A 17,436-nucleotide genomic window follows, 5' to 3' on the forward strand; every position below is an offset into this window, starting at 1 on the left:
CGAAACGGAGCATGGAGGGCACTACTCTGTTTGTACCTATTTTGAAGCATGCATCGATGCGAGCTTCAATAGAAAGTTTGCAAAAAAATATGACTCAATCACGTAAAAAAGTACGCAACATTTCTTGAAATCAGTGGCGGCAATTATTTGAGCTGAAGCGAGAGAAAATACACTCAATAGTGTACAGTGCAAAGTAAATGGGCCAATTCCATTTGGGAATGATGACAGAGGCTGATGAGAGACATTCCCGGAGTGGGATTGGGAACGTGGCCATGGTCCCACGGAACACCAGACCTTCTGTCTACGGTCACACACACACACACACACACACACACACACACACACACACACACACACACACACACACACACACACACACACACACACACACACACACACACACACACACGCACTGAATTCCAGGTGGATGTTTTAAGACCATTCTTCAAGCATGCATAGCTGTGGTTCTATGTCTGAATGAGAGAGAGGCATGGAGAGGGAGAGACAGCGAGAGAGGCATGGAGAGGGAGAGACAGTGAGAGAGGCAGAGAGAGGGAGAGACAGCGAGAGAGGCATGGAGAGGGAGAGAGTGAGAGAGGCAGAGAGAGGGAGAGAGGGAGACATAAAGGGAGAGATAGGTGATTGGAGAGCATGGTTTATGAACTGGACGGATTCTGCTAGCAACACTCTCTCTACTTGGAAGGTGTTCAAACGAGAGAGGGAGAGGGAGAGAGAGGGAGAGAGAGAGAGAGGGAGAGAGAGAGAGAGAGAGGGAGAGAGAGAGAGGGAGAGAGCGAGAGAGGGAGGGAGAAAGAGGATGAGATGAGAGAGAGGGAAGGGAGAGAGATGGAGGAGAAGAGGGAGAGAGAGGAGAGGCAGACGAGAAGAAGAGAGTGGCGAGAGAGAGAGAGGGAGAGAGAAGATGAGCGGATTTATAGCAGGAGAGGAGAGAGAGAGGATAGGAGAGAGAGAGATGAGGGAGGGAGAGAAAGAGAAGGAGAGAGGAGAGAGAGAGGGGATGGGAGGAAAGAAGAGAGGGAGAGTGAGTGAGAGAGAGAGGAGAGGGAGAGGGGAGAGAGGGAGGGAGAAAGAGAGAGGGAGAGAGAGGGGAGAGAGAGAGATGAGGGGAGAGAGGAGAGAGGGAGAGAGAGAGAGGGAGGGGAGAAGAGAGAGGGAGAGAGGGAGAGAGAGAGAGAGAGGGGAGAGAGAGAGAGGGAGAGAGAGAGGGTGAATGATTCACCCAGGTCTGGACCTGTCCAGGTACACTGACTCACTGTGTTGGCATGATAGTTACAGTAGATTAGTTTACAGTCATTCATTGTATGAAGATGAAAAAGTGCTGTTCTCAGCCGGAATATAGAGAAGGTCTTTGTACATGATGTATTACCTGACTTGACCCTAATGCTGTCAATGATTAGATAGGAGGCTTTGTCTTGGTTGAACTAAGGCCTGTAATCAGTTCTCTCAGAAGCTTTTAAAATGTCACTAGAATGATTGGATAGGAGGCTTATTGTTAGTTGGAAGCTTTTAAAATATCACTGTCTCTCCGCAGCTGCCTTAACCCAATACTCACACACACACTATCATGAGTTATTCTACCAATGCTGGTATATGGCACTCATTCTGTATTTAGAAGCAAACCAGTCGTTTACGACTTGGTTATATTTCATTTTACTAGGCAAGTCAGTTAAGAACAACTTCTTATTTTCAGTGATGGCCTAGGAACAGTAGGTTAACTGCCTTGCTCAGGGGCAGAACAACAGATGTTTACCTTGTCAGCTCAGGGATTCGATCTTGAAACCTTTCGGTTACTAGTCCAACGCTCTAACCACTAGGCTACCTGCCGCCCCTTATGACTTGTGGGTGTGTGGGTGAAGACTGTTGCTGCCTCATTGGAAAAACATTTGAATAATATCTCTTTTAGAGTGTGTTGTGCTTTTCATTGAGCCTTTTGTTGGTCCTCAAAGACTCTCAACACGAGAGAGTGTAAAGTGGAACTAGTTCATTTACCATTTCTCTATTGAACTTACTGTTGGCTAAGCATTGACCTGCATATTTATCTGGCGAATCAGATAGAGTTGTGAAAAGGGAACTGTTAGTTTTGCTGATTAAGACCACTTCCTGTAACACGCCACCTGTCCAACATGATATACAGCCCATTCCAGTTTCAGTTACCCCGAGCTGTGTTTTAATACATTATAGTGATGATTCAACAATCAACACACGCACCATCTTTCTCTGAGTCTCAAAACACTTTTCATGTTAATTGGCTATCATTCCGCTGATTCCACACTGAAGCAGCAACATTCTAGAAGCTTTCAGTCTGCATCTAGAATGTCAGCAAAGTTCTTTCTCACTGACTCCCTATTTAATAATAGAGAGCGAGAGAGAGAGAGAGAGAGAGACAGAGAGAGAGAGAGAGAGACAGAGAGAGAGAGAGAGAGAGAGAGAGAGAGAGAGACAGATGGAAGCAGACTAGTCAGCATGTGTTTATTCTCTTACTCTTGGAGCAGAAGGAGAGAGAGAGAGACGGCAGGAGAAATGTTGAGAACAGCATTATCTCTCAATGCGGATTAATGATGGGCACTAGCAGGATGTACCACACACACACACACACACACACACACACACACACACACACACACACACACACACACACACACACACACACACACACACACACACACACACACACACACACACACACACACACACACACACACAGTCACAAACAACCCTAGGTTATTTACCCAGCTAGAAGGGATTTGACACGCTAGAACTCTTTTTCCCAGCCTCCCTCTGTCTCGCTCTCAATTCAATTAAATTCAAAGGGGCTTTATTGGCATGGGAACATATGTTTACAGTGAAAGCAAATTAAATAAACAATAAATAAAAGTGACAAGAAACAAATTTAACAACATCAAAAAACTACTAGAAATGAACATTAAACTTTCAAGAAGGTTTCAAAAAGATAAAGACATTTCCAGTGTTATATTATCAGCTATGTACAGTGCTTTAGCAATTTGCAAATCGTTTTGGTGGTATTTATAATGTTGTCTGTGTTCCACTGGTTGCCCTGTTCTCATGACAATGGGCCACACATCTTCCTGCTGGGATTGCACATTATGGTATTTTACCTAAAAGTCTCTCTCTCTCTCTCTCTTTCTGTCTCTCTCTTTCTGTCTCTCTCTCTCTCTGGTAGGCTGTGGTGTCACCTGATCTGTTTTTCTTTTCATTTTTCTTGTTCTTTCTCTTTGTGCTGACCTGTCCTTTTGAGTTGCTCCTGGACCGTACACACTGTGAAAGGTCGAAGGTCAACAGCGTTTAACTCTTGGAGAGGCTACTGTTCTAGGGTCCCACATCTGTTTGTGCTGTTTTACCAACTCATGACAATGACCATACATATGTAGGATCATAATTTGAGCCAGTTTGGTACAGCAGGAAAATAATCCTGCAGCAACAGGAACTGTGAATTATTATGTGGATTATAATTAATTGACTTACATACCTGGATAAATAAATGATGGATAAAAGGATGTGTATCTGCGGTTTCTCTATCGCTCTCGCACTTCCTCATTTTGTCCTCTCCTGGAAGACATGGCTAGTGATTGTTTGTTGTTGACACTGACAGTATTGCCTGGATGCAAGTGTCAACAAGTAGAAAACACAATCTCTGCCAAACTGATCGTGTGGAATTCACATTAAACCCTAACAGTTGCACAACATGCTTTGTCTAACAGACGGTTAGGGATTGGAAATACACTGTTGTTGATGTGAGATATGTGGGTGTGTGTGTGTGTGCGTGCCTGTAAGTGCAGAGGTTTACGCGTGCGTGTGACAGGCAGGTCTGATCCAGGGTTGAATAGCGGGAACCCGATTACAGAGGTTTACCACACCAAACCATTCCCTTTTCTGGTGATAAATGACTGCGAGAAACCTGAAAATTCAAATAAATGATTTGTATGACCAGCATGGCGTGAAATGGAACTGTTGGATGACATGCGATGTCTAAATCTGACTTCTCTATGGCTGCATGATGAATCCACGCTCAGGGTGGGGACAGACAGCCCATGGAGCGCACAGTGGATGGAGACCTATCATCTCATCATGGTCACTTCATCTATTGTGACAGGTAGGCCTACATTTACTGCAGCGCAGTCCATGCTTCAGTATTACTAATTCACCCATCTCCGTCTGTCATTCGGGCATCACCTTGTTTTTCATTGTAAAGATTATTGCAGCTGAGGGTTTTAAAACACTCTTACACCATTGCCTTGAATCAGAGCACTCTCTCGCAATCGTTCTCGCTCTCCATTGATTCCAGTCAAATTGCATCCAAAATAGGTCATCCTGTTCAAGATTGATATGCAGTACATTCAGAAAGTATTCAGACCCCTTCTCCTTTTCCACATTTTGTTACGTTCTGGCCTTATTCTAAAAGTGATTCAATTGTTTTATTCCCCTCATCAATCTACACACAATACCACATAATGACACGGCAGGTAGCCTAGTGGTTAGAGCGTTGGACTAGTAACCGAAAGGTTGCAAGATTGAATCCCTGAGCTGACAAGGTAAAAATCTGTCGTTCTGCCCCTGAACAAGGCAGTTAACCCACTGTTCCTAGGCCGTCATTGAAAATAATGATATGTTCTTAACTGACTTGCCTCGTTAAATAAAGGTTAAAAAAATGACAAAGCAAAAACAGGTTTTTAGAAATCCTGTCTCAGAGCTCTAAGGACAATTCCTTTGACCTAATGGCTTGGATTTATTTTGCTCTGACATGCACTTCCAAATCATGTCCAATCAATTGATTTTACCACAGGTGGACTCCAATCAAGTTGTAGAAACATCTCAAGAATGATCAATGGAAACAGGATGCACATGAGCTCAATTTCAAGTCTCATAGCAAAGGGTCTGAATACTTATGTAAATGAGGTATTTTGAAAAAAATTTTTTGCTTTGTGATTATGGGGTACTGTGTGTCGATTGATGAGGACCTTTTTTATTTAATCCATTTTAGAACACGGCTGTAATGTAACAAAATGTGGAAAAAGTCAAGGGGACAGAATACTTTCTGAATACGCTGTATAGGCCTGTATATAGATGGCTTAGCTCTTTCAGGTCATCAAATTTGTACTCTATTTCTACTCATTATAATGTTTTTAAATGACATTTCCGGTTTTGGCGGGAAATACCGGGTTACCTGGGAGAAAATGGATTTATTCTCTGGATGGAAGATTTGTAAAATAACGGGAAAATATTCAACCCTAGTCTGAGCACGGTCTCTTGGGTGGTGTGACGGGGAGTTCCTCTACTAGGACTCTACACACACACACACGCACGCACGTACGCACGCACGTACGCACGCACGCACGCACGCACGCATGCACACACACACGCACACACGCACACACACACACACACACACACACACACTACTTGTGTCCGTCTCTTGCAACAAAGTATTCACTCTCTCGCTCTCTCACCTCTGTATTTGTTTCCCACAAAGTCACACACTTACTGTAACTGTAACACTTAGCTGTAAGTAGACCACATTTGGCTTTTAGTTTCGTTCTCGACAACATGTTGGTTTCAGAAACCTGACAGTTTCAGTTCCCTCACAGTTCAAATCTGGTTAATAGACCTACTTCTTCTCATTGTGTGTGTTGTTTCTACCTCCTTCATCCCACAGAGGAACACACACACACACCTACACACACACACACACACCTACACCTACACACACACACACACACACACACAGTCACACACACACACCTACACACACACACTCTCCCTCTCTCTCTCTCTCTCTCTCTAATTCTCTCTCTCTCTCTGCCTCTCTCTCTCTCTCTCTCTAATTCTCTCTTTCTCTGCCTCTCTCTCTCTCTCTCTGCCTCTCTCTCTCTCTCTGCATCTATCTCTTTCTCTGCCTCTCTCTATCTCTCTCTCTGTTTCTCTCTCTCAGAAGAGGGCTTCCTTCACCATCAGTAGGCTTGTGATACTGAACGGGCTGCATTCAGCTATAACGCTCTGCATCACCGTTCAACACTGTTCACCGCAGGCCCGAGCAACACTCTGTGTGTGTGTGTGTGTGTGTGTGTGTGTGTGTGTGTGTGTGTGTGTGTGTGTGTGTGTGTGTGTGTGTGTGTGTGTGTGTGTGTGTGTGTGTGTGTGTGTGTGTGTGTGTGTGTGTGTGTTGGCCTAATGGAGAGAGAGGGACGCCACATTGCCTTGTACTTCAAGAGAAAACATTTTAGGAAACCTGATGCAGTCAAACTTAATGTTTTTGTTGTTCAGTATTCTATGCACTTTTTTGTGTCACTATCCTATACTTGTGACTTTGTAGGCCGCATGTGCTGCACCAGAATCGCATGTTTTCCCCTGCTTTATCATGGTTTGAACGAAGTGCTTAATTCCAGTCCAAATAATTCAGTATAATACAATACCGTACAGTAATACAGTTCACTTAGCCTACTGGAGCTAGTTTCATTTATTTACCCAAGAGAGCAAATAGCTAGCTACATCTATGGGCTTTTCTGTTATTCTGTGATGTGTAATGTGCAGTGGCCTATATCATATAGCCTATGTATTGGATAACAATCATATGTTTTTTGGGGGGCTTGGGCTCATTAAATGTCTTTAATCAGGCTCAGGTTGCATCAGGATTGAATTTTCTATCAAAGCTCTAATCAAATCCAGACATAGGCCTATTTCTATTCTTTATAATGCTTTTAAATGACATTTCCGGTTTTGGCGGGAAATACCGGGTTACCTGGGAGAAAATGGATTTATTCTCTGGATGGAAGATTTGTAAAATAACGGGAAAATATTCAGCCCTAGTCTGAGCACGGTCTCTTGGGTGGTGTGACGGGGAGTTCCTCTACTAGGACTCTACACACACACACACGCACGCACGCACACACACACACACTACACTGCCTCGACATACTATGCTGACAGCCTGACAGGTCTGTTCCGGTCACAACATAAAAACACTCACAGTGGAGACAGACATACAGACATATCGTCTTGGGGGCCTTGTCCCCACATTAACCCCTAGAATGCATGTACTACTTGTGTCCGTCTCTTGCCACAAAGTATCCACTCTCTCGCTCTCTCCCTCTGTATTTGTAGCTCACAAACACACACAAACACACACACACACACACACACACACACACACACAGTCACACACAGTCACACACTTACGTAAGTAGACCTCATTTGGCTTTTAGTTTCGTTCTAGACAAGATGTTGGTTTCAGAAACCTGACAGTTTCAGTTCCCTCACAGTTCAAATCTGGTTAATAGACCTACTTCTTCTCATTGTGTGTGTTGTTTCTACCTCCTTCATCCCACAGAGGAACACACACACACACCTACACACACACTCTCTCTCTCTCTCTCTCTATATTTCTCTCTCTCTGCCTCTCTCTATCTCTCTCTCTGTTTCTCTCTCTCCGAAGAGGGCTTCCTCCACCATCAGTAGCTGTATTAAATGGCCTGTGATGCTGAACGGGCTGCGTTCAGGTGTAACGCTCTGCATCACCGCTCTCCTCCCGTTACACACACCGCTCAACACTGTTCACCGCAGGCCCGAGCAACACTCTGTGTGTGTGTGTGTGTGTGTGTTGGCCTAATGGAGAGAGAGGGACGCCACATTGCCTTGTACTTCAAGAGAAAACATTTTAGGAAACCTGATGCAGTCAAACTTAATGTTTTTGTTGTTCAGTATTCTATGCACTTTTTTTATTCAACTCACTTAAATATATTTAACAGTTATTTCAAGTTGACACTATTCAATTGAATGTAATTGAGGTTCAGATGCTCAAAGGCTTGAGCCAACATGGTTCTCCAGTTCCCTTATTACCAATGGATTACAATGCATCTGCACAGGCTACTGTACAATGGGACCTTTTATCGGATCGGAAGGCTCTTTCCAGTGTTTTGGATTGACTTACCTGATCTAATCCTCTCTGAATGTGTAGAAGTGTAAAAGCCACCCGGGTGGTGAAGCTCGGCGGCCATTTTGGTCCGTACAGTAGGACTCACCTTACATAAGCTGTTGTGATGGAGCCACAAGGAGATTAGTTGCATGACCTTGCTGATTGACACGAGAGCCATCAGTGGTGATTGCTGTGACGCAAGTGGAAAAAATGGTTGATGTGATGGGTTTGGAAATAAGTATTGTGTTGTTGGTGATGTTATTGATTGTTGCACATATACAGTTACAGTGTGCGCATGCACACACACACACACACACACACACACACACACACACACACACACACACACACACACACACACACACACACACACACACACACACACACACTCGTCCTTGACTGTCTTTGTCTGTGTGTTTGTCTGACTAGGGGTAATTACATCTGAACGCAGTAGAGGCACATGGGTAAAATCACTGGGGAAGCCAAGCCAGAAAAAAAAGACATATTACAATCTATGTGTTGTGATCATTGTGTTGTTTGCTCTATAACCTGCTAGTTCATATGCCTTGTCAACATGATATATAGTCCTAAAGGACAAGACAATAGCAAGACACAATGGCAGAATAAATTCAACCACACCTTTGTTTCATCACAAAACCGGAGAGCAACATCTGTCCGGTGAATTCCACCAAGCATTTTGCATGTAACAAACAGTAACATGACCTACAGCGTGGTCAAGTAAGATCATGTTTCCGACATTTTCAGACCACTAAACAACTATTGATTTAAAACCACAGAGATTTACCGCAAGTCCCAAAGAAAACAGGAGCTGCCTCCTCTATTCCAGCATCATTTCAACTTCAACGTTTCATCATCATCAAATCACCTCTGCTTAGTCTAATACAGTGACAACTAAAATATACCAAAAACGATTTAGTCCAATCAACGTAAGCTACACTGAACAACAATATAAACACAACATGTAAAGTGTTGGTTCCATATTTCATGAGCTGAAATAAAAGATCCAAGAAATGTTCACACACACTAAAAGCTTATTTCTCTCAAATTTTGTGCCCACATGTTTTTACATCCCTGTTCGTGAGCATTTCTCCTTTGCCAAGATGATCCATTCACCTGACAGGTGTGGCACATCAAGAAGCTGATTAAACAGCGTGATCATTACACAGGTGCACCTTGTGCTGTGGACAATAAAAGGCCACTCTAAAATGTGCAGTTTTGTCACACAACACAATGCCACAGATGTCTCAAGTTGAGGGAGCGTGCAATTGACATGCTGACTGCAGGAATGTCCACCAGAGCTGTTGCCAGAGAATTTAATGTTCTGAAATAAAGCTGAAAATGTCCCAGTTCTTCCATGGCCTGCATACTCACCAGACATGTCATCCATTGAGCATGTTGGGATGCTCTGGATTGATGTGTATGACAAGCTATGGACAATGAACACAATTGCATTTTATCGATGGCAATTTGAATGAACAGAGATACCGGGACGAGATCCTGAGGCCCATTGTCGTGCCATTCATCTGCCGCCATAACCACATTTTTCGGCATGATAATGCACGGCCCCATGTTGCAAGGATCTGTACACAATTCCTGGAATCTGAAAATGTCTCATTCTTCCCCGGCCTGCATAATCACCAGACATGTCGCCAGACATGTTCCAGTTCCCGTCAATATCCAGCAATTTCACACAGCCATTTAAAAAAATGTTTTATCTAGGCAAGTCAGTTAAGAACAATTTCTTATTTACAATGACAGCCTACCCCAGACAATGCTGGGGCCGTTGTGCACCGCCCTATGGGACTCCCAATCACAGCCGCTGTGATGCAGCCTGGATTTGAACCAGGTACTTCAACAACACCTCTTTCACTGAGGTGCAGTGTCTTAGACCACTGCGCCACTCGGGAGCATTTGAAGAGGAGTGGGTTAATGTTCCACAGGCCACAATCAAGAGCCTGATCAGCTCTATGCAAAGGAGATGATTCGCACTGCATGAGGCAAATGGTGGTCACACCAGATACTGACTGGTTTTTGTATGTTGTATGTCTATGTATGGTTCATTTACATTTTTGTTCAGTATAAATATGATGTGGCTGTCCATGGTTCTGATTTATGCGTGCGCACATTCGTGCAAGTAGAAAAACATGTTGACCCCACTCTACTTGTAGAGAAGCACCAATGCCATCCTCCTCTCTTTCATGTTGAAGAAACGGTCTATCACTCTGTCATACAGTTCACGCTTCCATTTTTGTGGTCCTAGGCTACCTGGCTAAAATCCTTGCTAGCTAGCCTAACTTCCTGTCATGTGCACATTTAGCTAGTTAACATTAGCCTTCTACAACTAGCTACATATTGAACTTCCATCCTCTCATGCCAGTGGCACAATTTATGAATTTATGGTTGGATCAGAATCGCCATTATAATCATTGGCCAGTACAGAGAATGAAGTAAAACCACAAGTCCAAATCCTTATCTCCATCCATGGCTAATTTAGGAATGGGACGATTTGAGCTAGCTAGCCAGCGGAGGACAACAACACAAGGAGATGCACAATGAGGTTCTGTTCATGTCGTCTGCTCTCCATCAAATGTGATTGGAGTGAAGCCAAATCCAAACTGGCCAAATCCACTTTTTTATTGGTGCCCAGGACCATTCACAGTGGAGCTCACTCGGTTTAGCTCAACGCTGATTGGCTATTATTTTATACTTTTTTTAAATCAAGGGAGGCCAAATGCTTGATGACTTCCTCGCATTCAGTGCTACAGGCGGCAACAATGTCTTACTCTTTTGGACCTAACAGCATCAGGTAGATGGTCTACACATGCCGAGACAGAGGGGCGCTGTTTCGCTCGCTTGGATGCTTTCTCCGCTGAGACACATTCAGCCACTTGCAAATTGTTGGAAAATTATGAAACACAGAGAAATGAAAGATACATTATTTTATGTTTTTTTTCTTTTTTTCTTGGTCAATTTTTGGACCAAGAAATGAATACACGCCATTGTCTGAACGACATCTACTTGAGAAGAAAGCGACAGAGAGAGGGAAGAGAGTTAGAGAGAGGGAGGGAAAGGGAGAGAGAGAGATGAGAGGGAGAGAGATGAGAGGGAGAGAAAGAGAAAGAGAGAATGAAAGGGAACGAGAGAGTGAGAGAAAGAGAAGAAGGAGAGGGAGAGAGAATCAAATCAAATGTTATTTGTCACATGTGCCGAATACAACAGGTGTAGACCTTACAGTGAAATGCTTACTTACAAGCCCTTAACCAACAATGCTTTAAGAAATGCTTTAAAAAATAAAAATAAGTGTTAAGTAAAAAAGTAAAATAGAAAATAAAGTAACAAATAATTCAACAGTAGCAGTAAAATAACAAGCAATGCTATATACAGTGGGTACCGGTGCAGAGTCAGTGTGCGGGGCCACAGGTTAGTCGAGGTAATTGAGGTAATATGTACTTGTAGGTAGAGGTAAAGTGACTACACATAGATTATAAACAGAGAGTAACAGCAGCGTAAAAGAGGGGTCTGGGTAGCACTTTGATTAGCTGTTCAGGAGACTTATGGCTTGGGGGTAGAAGCTGTTTAGAAGCCCTCTTTTACACACTACCCTCTGTAATGCCTTGTGGTCGGAGGCCTCATAATACAGCACTCTAACAGCCATTCACTGCTCAGCAGGTGGAGAGAAATATTGAGAGAGAGAGAGGGAGATGTAGAGCATTAGATTTAAAAATATATATATTATTAAACTAGGCAAGTCAGTTTAGAACAAAATCTTATTTACAATGACAGCCTATCCCTGGCCAATTGTGCACCACCCTATGGGACTCCCAATCACAGCCAGATGTGATTCAGCCTGGATTAGAACCAGGGACTGTAGTGACACCTTCTGCACTGAGATGCAGTGCCTTAGACCATTGCACCACTCAGGAGGGAGGGAAGGATCTAGACAGCATTAGTGTTTGTCTGGAATATAATGACACACCTCTGGACAGACGATAATAACATTGTTTACCGTCAAAGCGCCACACACACACACTGTGCCGCCTCACCTGTCTTTGTCTCCAAACCCAGTCATTATCCCTACCGCTAATATTTAACCCCTGGCTAGCATGACTCAGCTAAAAAGAACACACAAGCCCACTGCAGAGTGCTAATACGCTAACGGGCTAAAGTCAGCAAGATATGCAGTAAAGCAGCCAGACAGTTTTCCTGAATCCTTCTCCTCCTTTTCAGCTGTAATGAGAAGGCAATTGAGAGGATTGAATGAAGAAAGGGAGGATGAAAGGAGGGTGGGATGGCTAGTGTTGAGGGAGGAGAAGAAGAAAGTGATGATGTGTGGGAAACTGTGAATCCATTTACTATAAAAGATGATATGACGATGTCTTGGTGATCCAGTAAGTTGTTCTAGGGACCAAGGCAGTGTGGAGGATTATGGGAAAATGGATTGTCCGGCATTCCCATCCCTATGGCAATGATGATGTCAGATAGAACTGGAGACAGAGATTTCAAGAGAGAGAGAGAAGAAAGGAGAGGGGGAGAGGGGGAGAGAGGGAAGGAAGGAGAGGGAGAGGATGGAGAGAGAGGGATGGAGTGGAGAGAGGGAGGGTCTTAAGGAGGGAGGGATGTAAGGAGGGAGGGAGATAGGAAGGTAAGGAGAGAAAGGGAGGGAGATAAGGAGGGAGGGAGAGGACGAGAGAGGGATGAGTGGAGGGAGGTAAGGAGGGAGGGAGGTAGGAGAGGGAAGGGATGGAGTGGAGAGAGGTAGGGAGGGAGGTAAGGATGGAGGTAAGGAGGGAGGGAGAGGGAGCAGATGACAAGAGAGGGATGGAGTGGAGAGAGGGAGGGAGGGTGTTAAGGAGGGAGGGAGGGAGGTAGGTAGGTAAGGAGAGGGAGGGAGGGAGGTAAGGAGGGGGAGAGGATGGAGAGAGAGGGATGGAGTGGCGAGAGGGAGGGAGGGTGTTAAGGAAGGAGGGAGGTGGGAAGGTAAGGAGAGGGAGGGAGGGAGGTAAGGATGGAGGTAAGGAGGGAGGGAGAGGGAGCAGATGACAAGAGAGGGATGGAGTGGAGAGAGGGAGGGAGGGTGTTAAGGAAGGAGGGAGGTAAGGAGGGAGGGAGGTAGGTAGGTAAGGAGAGGGAGGGAGGGAGGTAAGGAGGGAGGTAAGGAGGGAGGGAGGTAAGGAGAGGGAAGGGATGGAGTGGAGAGAGGGAGAGGGAGCAGATGACAAGAGAGGGATGGAGTGGAGGGAGGGAGGGAGATAAAAAAGGGAAGGGAGTAATAGGGGAGAGAGAAGGAAGAGTGACTACTGTGTTCATCAGTCTAGGGAGAGAGAGGGAGGGAAAGAGAGGGAATGATAGAAAAGCGAGGGAGGGGTTGAGGCCGTACTGACTGGTACAGTTACATTATGGATGAGAGTAGAGGAGTGTGTGCATTCCACTGACTTTCCCACACACACAAACACACACACACACTCCCCAATCGCAACCTACGCCCCTACACACACGCCATTGCACTAAAACCCCTTTTCCATCCATACAAACACGCACTCTAATCTAACCCAAACCTCTCTCTTTTAGCACCCGGCCTTCTCCTGAGATCTGTCTCACCTGCCCACTGAACCACACACACACACACACACACACACACACACACACACACACACACACACACACACACACACACACACACACACACACACACACACACACACACACACACACACACACACACACACACACACACACACACACACACACACACATAGCACCACTGAACCATACACACACACTGAGCACTGAACACCACTGAACCATACACTCGCACTGAGCACCACTAAACCATACACACACACTGAGCACTAAGCACCACTGAACCATACACACACACTGAGCACCACTGAACCATACACACACACTGAGCACCACTGAACCATACACACACACTGAGCACTAAGCACCACTGAACCATACACACACACTGAGCACCACTGAACCATACACACACACACTGAGCACCACTGAACCATACACACACACTGAGCACTAAGCACCACTGAACCATACACACACACTGAGCACTAAGCACCACTGAACCATACACACACACACTGAGCACCACTGAACCATACACACACACTGAGCACTAAGCACCACTGAACCATACACACACACTGAGCACCACTGAACCATACACACACACTGAGCACCACTGAACCATACACACACACACTGAGCACCATTGAACCATATACACACACACAACAACCAGGAAGTCCACTATGAAGTGCTTTCGTGCATGTATTTGAATGTGTCAGTGTGTTCTTAGGGAAAGGAGATACCTAGTCAGTTGTACAACTGAATGCCTTCAACTGAAATGTGTCTTCCGCATTTAACCCAACCCTTCTGAAATCAGTCAGTTAGATATCAGCTTTCTTATAGAAACCCAGCGAAACACTCTTGTTGGGTAATGTTATAATGATGAGTCACAGTAGAGCTAGCTTAGCGGTGGCTAATGGAAGACTCTTGTTGGGTGGCGTTCTATGGATGAGTCACTGTAGAGCTAGCTTAGCGGTGTCTAATGTCAGTCTCTTGTTGGGTGATGTTTTATGGATGAGTCACTGTAGAGCTAGCATAGCGGTGGCTAATGGAAGACTCTTGTTGGGTGATGTTCTAATGATGAGTCACTGTAGAGCTAGCTTAGCGGTGGCTAATGGAAGACTCTTGTTGGGTGACGTTCTATGGATGAGTCACTGTAGAGCTAGCTTAGCGGTGGGTAATGGAAGACTCTTGTTGGGTGACGTTCTATGGATGAGTCACTGTAGAGCTAGCTTAGCGGTGGCTAATGGAAGACTCTTGTTGGGTGACGTTCTATGGATGAGTCACTGTAGAGCTAGCTTAGCGGTGGCTAATGGAAGACTCTTGTTGGGTGACGTTCTATGGATGAGTCACTGTAGAGCTAGCTTAGCGGTGGGTAATGGAAGACTCTTTTTGGGTGACGTTCTATGGATGAGTCACTGTAGAGCTAGCTTAGCAGTGTCTAATGTCAGTCTCTTGTTGGGTGATGTTTTATGGATGAGTCACTGTAGAGCTAGCTTAGCGGTGGCTAATGGAAGACTCTTGTTGGGTGACGTTCTAATGATGAGTCACTGTAGAGCTAGCTTAGCGGTGGCTAATGGAAGACTCTTGTTGGGTGACGTTCTATGGATGAGTCACTGTAGAGCTAGCTTAGCGGTGGGTAATGGAAGACTCTTGTTGGGTGACGTTCTATGGATGAGTCACTGTAGAGCTAGCTTAGCGGTGGCTAATGGAAGACTCTTGTTGGGTGACATTCTATGGATGAGTCACTGTAGAGCTAGCTTAGCGGTGGCTAATGGAAGACTCTTGTTGGGTGACGTTCTATGGATGAGTCACTGTAGAGCTAGCTTAGCGGTGGGTAATGGAAGACTCTTGTTGGGTGACGTTCTATGGATGAGTCACTGTAGAGCTAGCTTAGCGGTGGCTAATGGAAGACTCTTGTTGGGTGACGTTCTATGGATGAGTCACTGTAGAGCTAGCTTAGCGGTGTCTAATGTCAGTCTCTTGTTGGGTGATGTTTTATGGATGAGTCACTGTAGAGCTAGCTTAGCGGTGGCTAATGGAAGACTCTTGTTGGGTGACGTTCTATGGATGAGTCACTGTAGAGCTAGCTTAGCGGTGTCTAATGTCAGTCTCTTGTTGGGTGATGTTTTATGGATGAGTCACTGTAGAGCTAGCTTAGCGGTGTCTAATGTCAGTCTCTTGTTGGGTGATGTTTTATGGATGAGTCACTGTAGAGCTAGCTTAGCGGTGTCTAATGTCAGTCTCTTGTTGGGTGATGTTTTATGGATGAGTCACTGTAGAGCTAGCTTAGCGGTGGCTAATGGAAGACTCTTGTTGGGTGATGTTCTAATGATGAGTCACTATAGAGCTAGCTTGCGGTGGTTAATAGAAGAACAGCACAGATTAAACGGGGCAAGGCACGGTCAGGGATGTACTGAGAGGACAGAGAGAGAAAGAGAGGAAAGAGGGAGCAGAGAGAGAGAGAGAGAGAGAGAAGGACATAAAGGGAGAGCGGGTGAGAGAGCAAGAGAGCCTTACTGTCTTTCCCACGCTGTAGCCAACTCTTCTATTTCTATGTTCTAGTTTTCTAATGTGAAAAAGGGGCCCTGTGGGAAAAAGGTTGGGCACCCCTGCCATAGAGTGCTGGTCAATAGTAGTGCACAGTATATGGAATCGGGTGGCATTTGGGCCACAATCTTATTAGTTTCCATTGGTCTCTGTAAAACCTGTGACTCAGAGAAACAGAAACAGAGGAAGTTATTGAAACAGGTCAGTCAGATCAGTCAGACAGACACTGTGGGGTCAGCAATGGAAATCTATGGGTGTTCTGGGCAGAACAGGACCTGCCTGATCTGCAGTTTAAATGAGGTGACAGAGGCTGGGCTGCATCTCAATCTTCTAAAGAGGTTCCCTTGTCCCTTCCTGGTTTCCTTTCCTTCATCTGCAGGAGAGGATGCTTCCTCAGACTATTGAAACCACCTATAAATGACATGCTATCATATAATGTGTGTTTGTGTGTGCGTGTGTTTGTGCGTGCATGCATGTGTTAGCGTGCTTACATGTGTGTTAGCATGTGTGTGTGTTATCCCTTTCATACTTAAACGTTTTTTTGGCACCTTGATCATACCGCCAACTTTTTTCAGACTTTTCCGAACTCTGAAAATATGTTTCTGGCATCAAAACCTAAACTTTTATTTCCACCAAACAACCTAGAAGCCTGATCATTTCAGTAAAGTTCTGCATACGGCTTAGTATGAAACATAGCCCTGAGGCGGCATCAGCACCACTTATGCTCTTAAACTCTTGATAGTTGCTAGGCAACGCCCATTAACCATCCTCCTTGCAGTTCTAAACTTTGCAAGGCATGTCACCTCACCAATCTCTTGGCATAGCCCACCGCTAAGCAGTGCACTGTTTTCTTAACAACAACTGGATGCTAGGGATGGACATGAGTACCCCAACTGACGTCAAAACCCGATCTTTAACCAGGGATAAAAACATTTGGAAATACTGTAAAACTATTTGGTCTAAATTTTGTCTTGAAGACAACATTAATTTGCTTTGACTCTAGTGTTCCATTTGTACATGTGCATTTGCAGGACACAACAAAAAATAAACCAAGCCAAGCATCAAGTTTTTATACAGTGCATTAGGAAAGTATTCAGACCCCTTGACTTTTTCTACATTTTGTTACATTACAGACTTATTCTAAAATGGACTTGAAAAAATATCCCTTCATCAATCTACACACAATACCCCATAATGACAAAGCAAAAACTGTTTTGTTGAAGTTTTTGCTAATTTATGATACTCGAAATTGAGCTCATGTGCATCCTGTTTCCATTGATCACCCTTGAGATGTTTCTACAACTTGATTGGAGTCCACTCATGGTAAATGT

The 17,436-nt window shown here is 44.7% G+C and overlaps 1 protein-coding gene across 4 annotated transcripts in view; it reads left to right on the plus strand.

Annotated features, from left to right (window-relative positions):
• The window catches only part of LOC115147444 (beta-1,4-mannosyl-glycoprotein 4-beta-N-acetylglucosaminyltransferase-like), a 72,657-nt gene that overhangs the window by 36,095 nt on the left and 19,126 nt on the right, over nucleotides 1–17,436 (plus strand). The window contains exon 1 of one of the 4 annotated variants that reach the window (XM_029689684.1): nucleotides 3,967–4,132. The exons of the other annotated variants lie outside the window; for them this stretch is intronic. Within the exon in view, the coding sequence (XP_029545544.1) occupies nucleotides 4,071–4,132 (62 nt within the window). The 5' untranslated portion in view covers nucleotides 3,967–4,070. Of the gene's footprint in view, nucleotides 1–3,966; nucleotides 4,133–17,436 lie in introns of those variants that run through there. 4 annotated transcript variants of the gene reach the window in all.

The sequence above is a fragment of the Salmo trutta genome, chromosome 14 (assembly GCF_901001165.1).
Source record: "Salmo trutta chromosome 14, fSalTru1.1, whole genome shotgun sequence".
NCBI lineage: Eukaryota > Metazoa > Chordata > Actinopteri > Salmoniformes > Salmonidae > Salmo > Salmo trutta.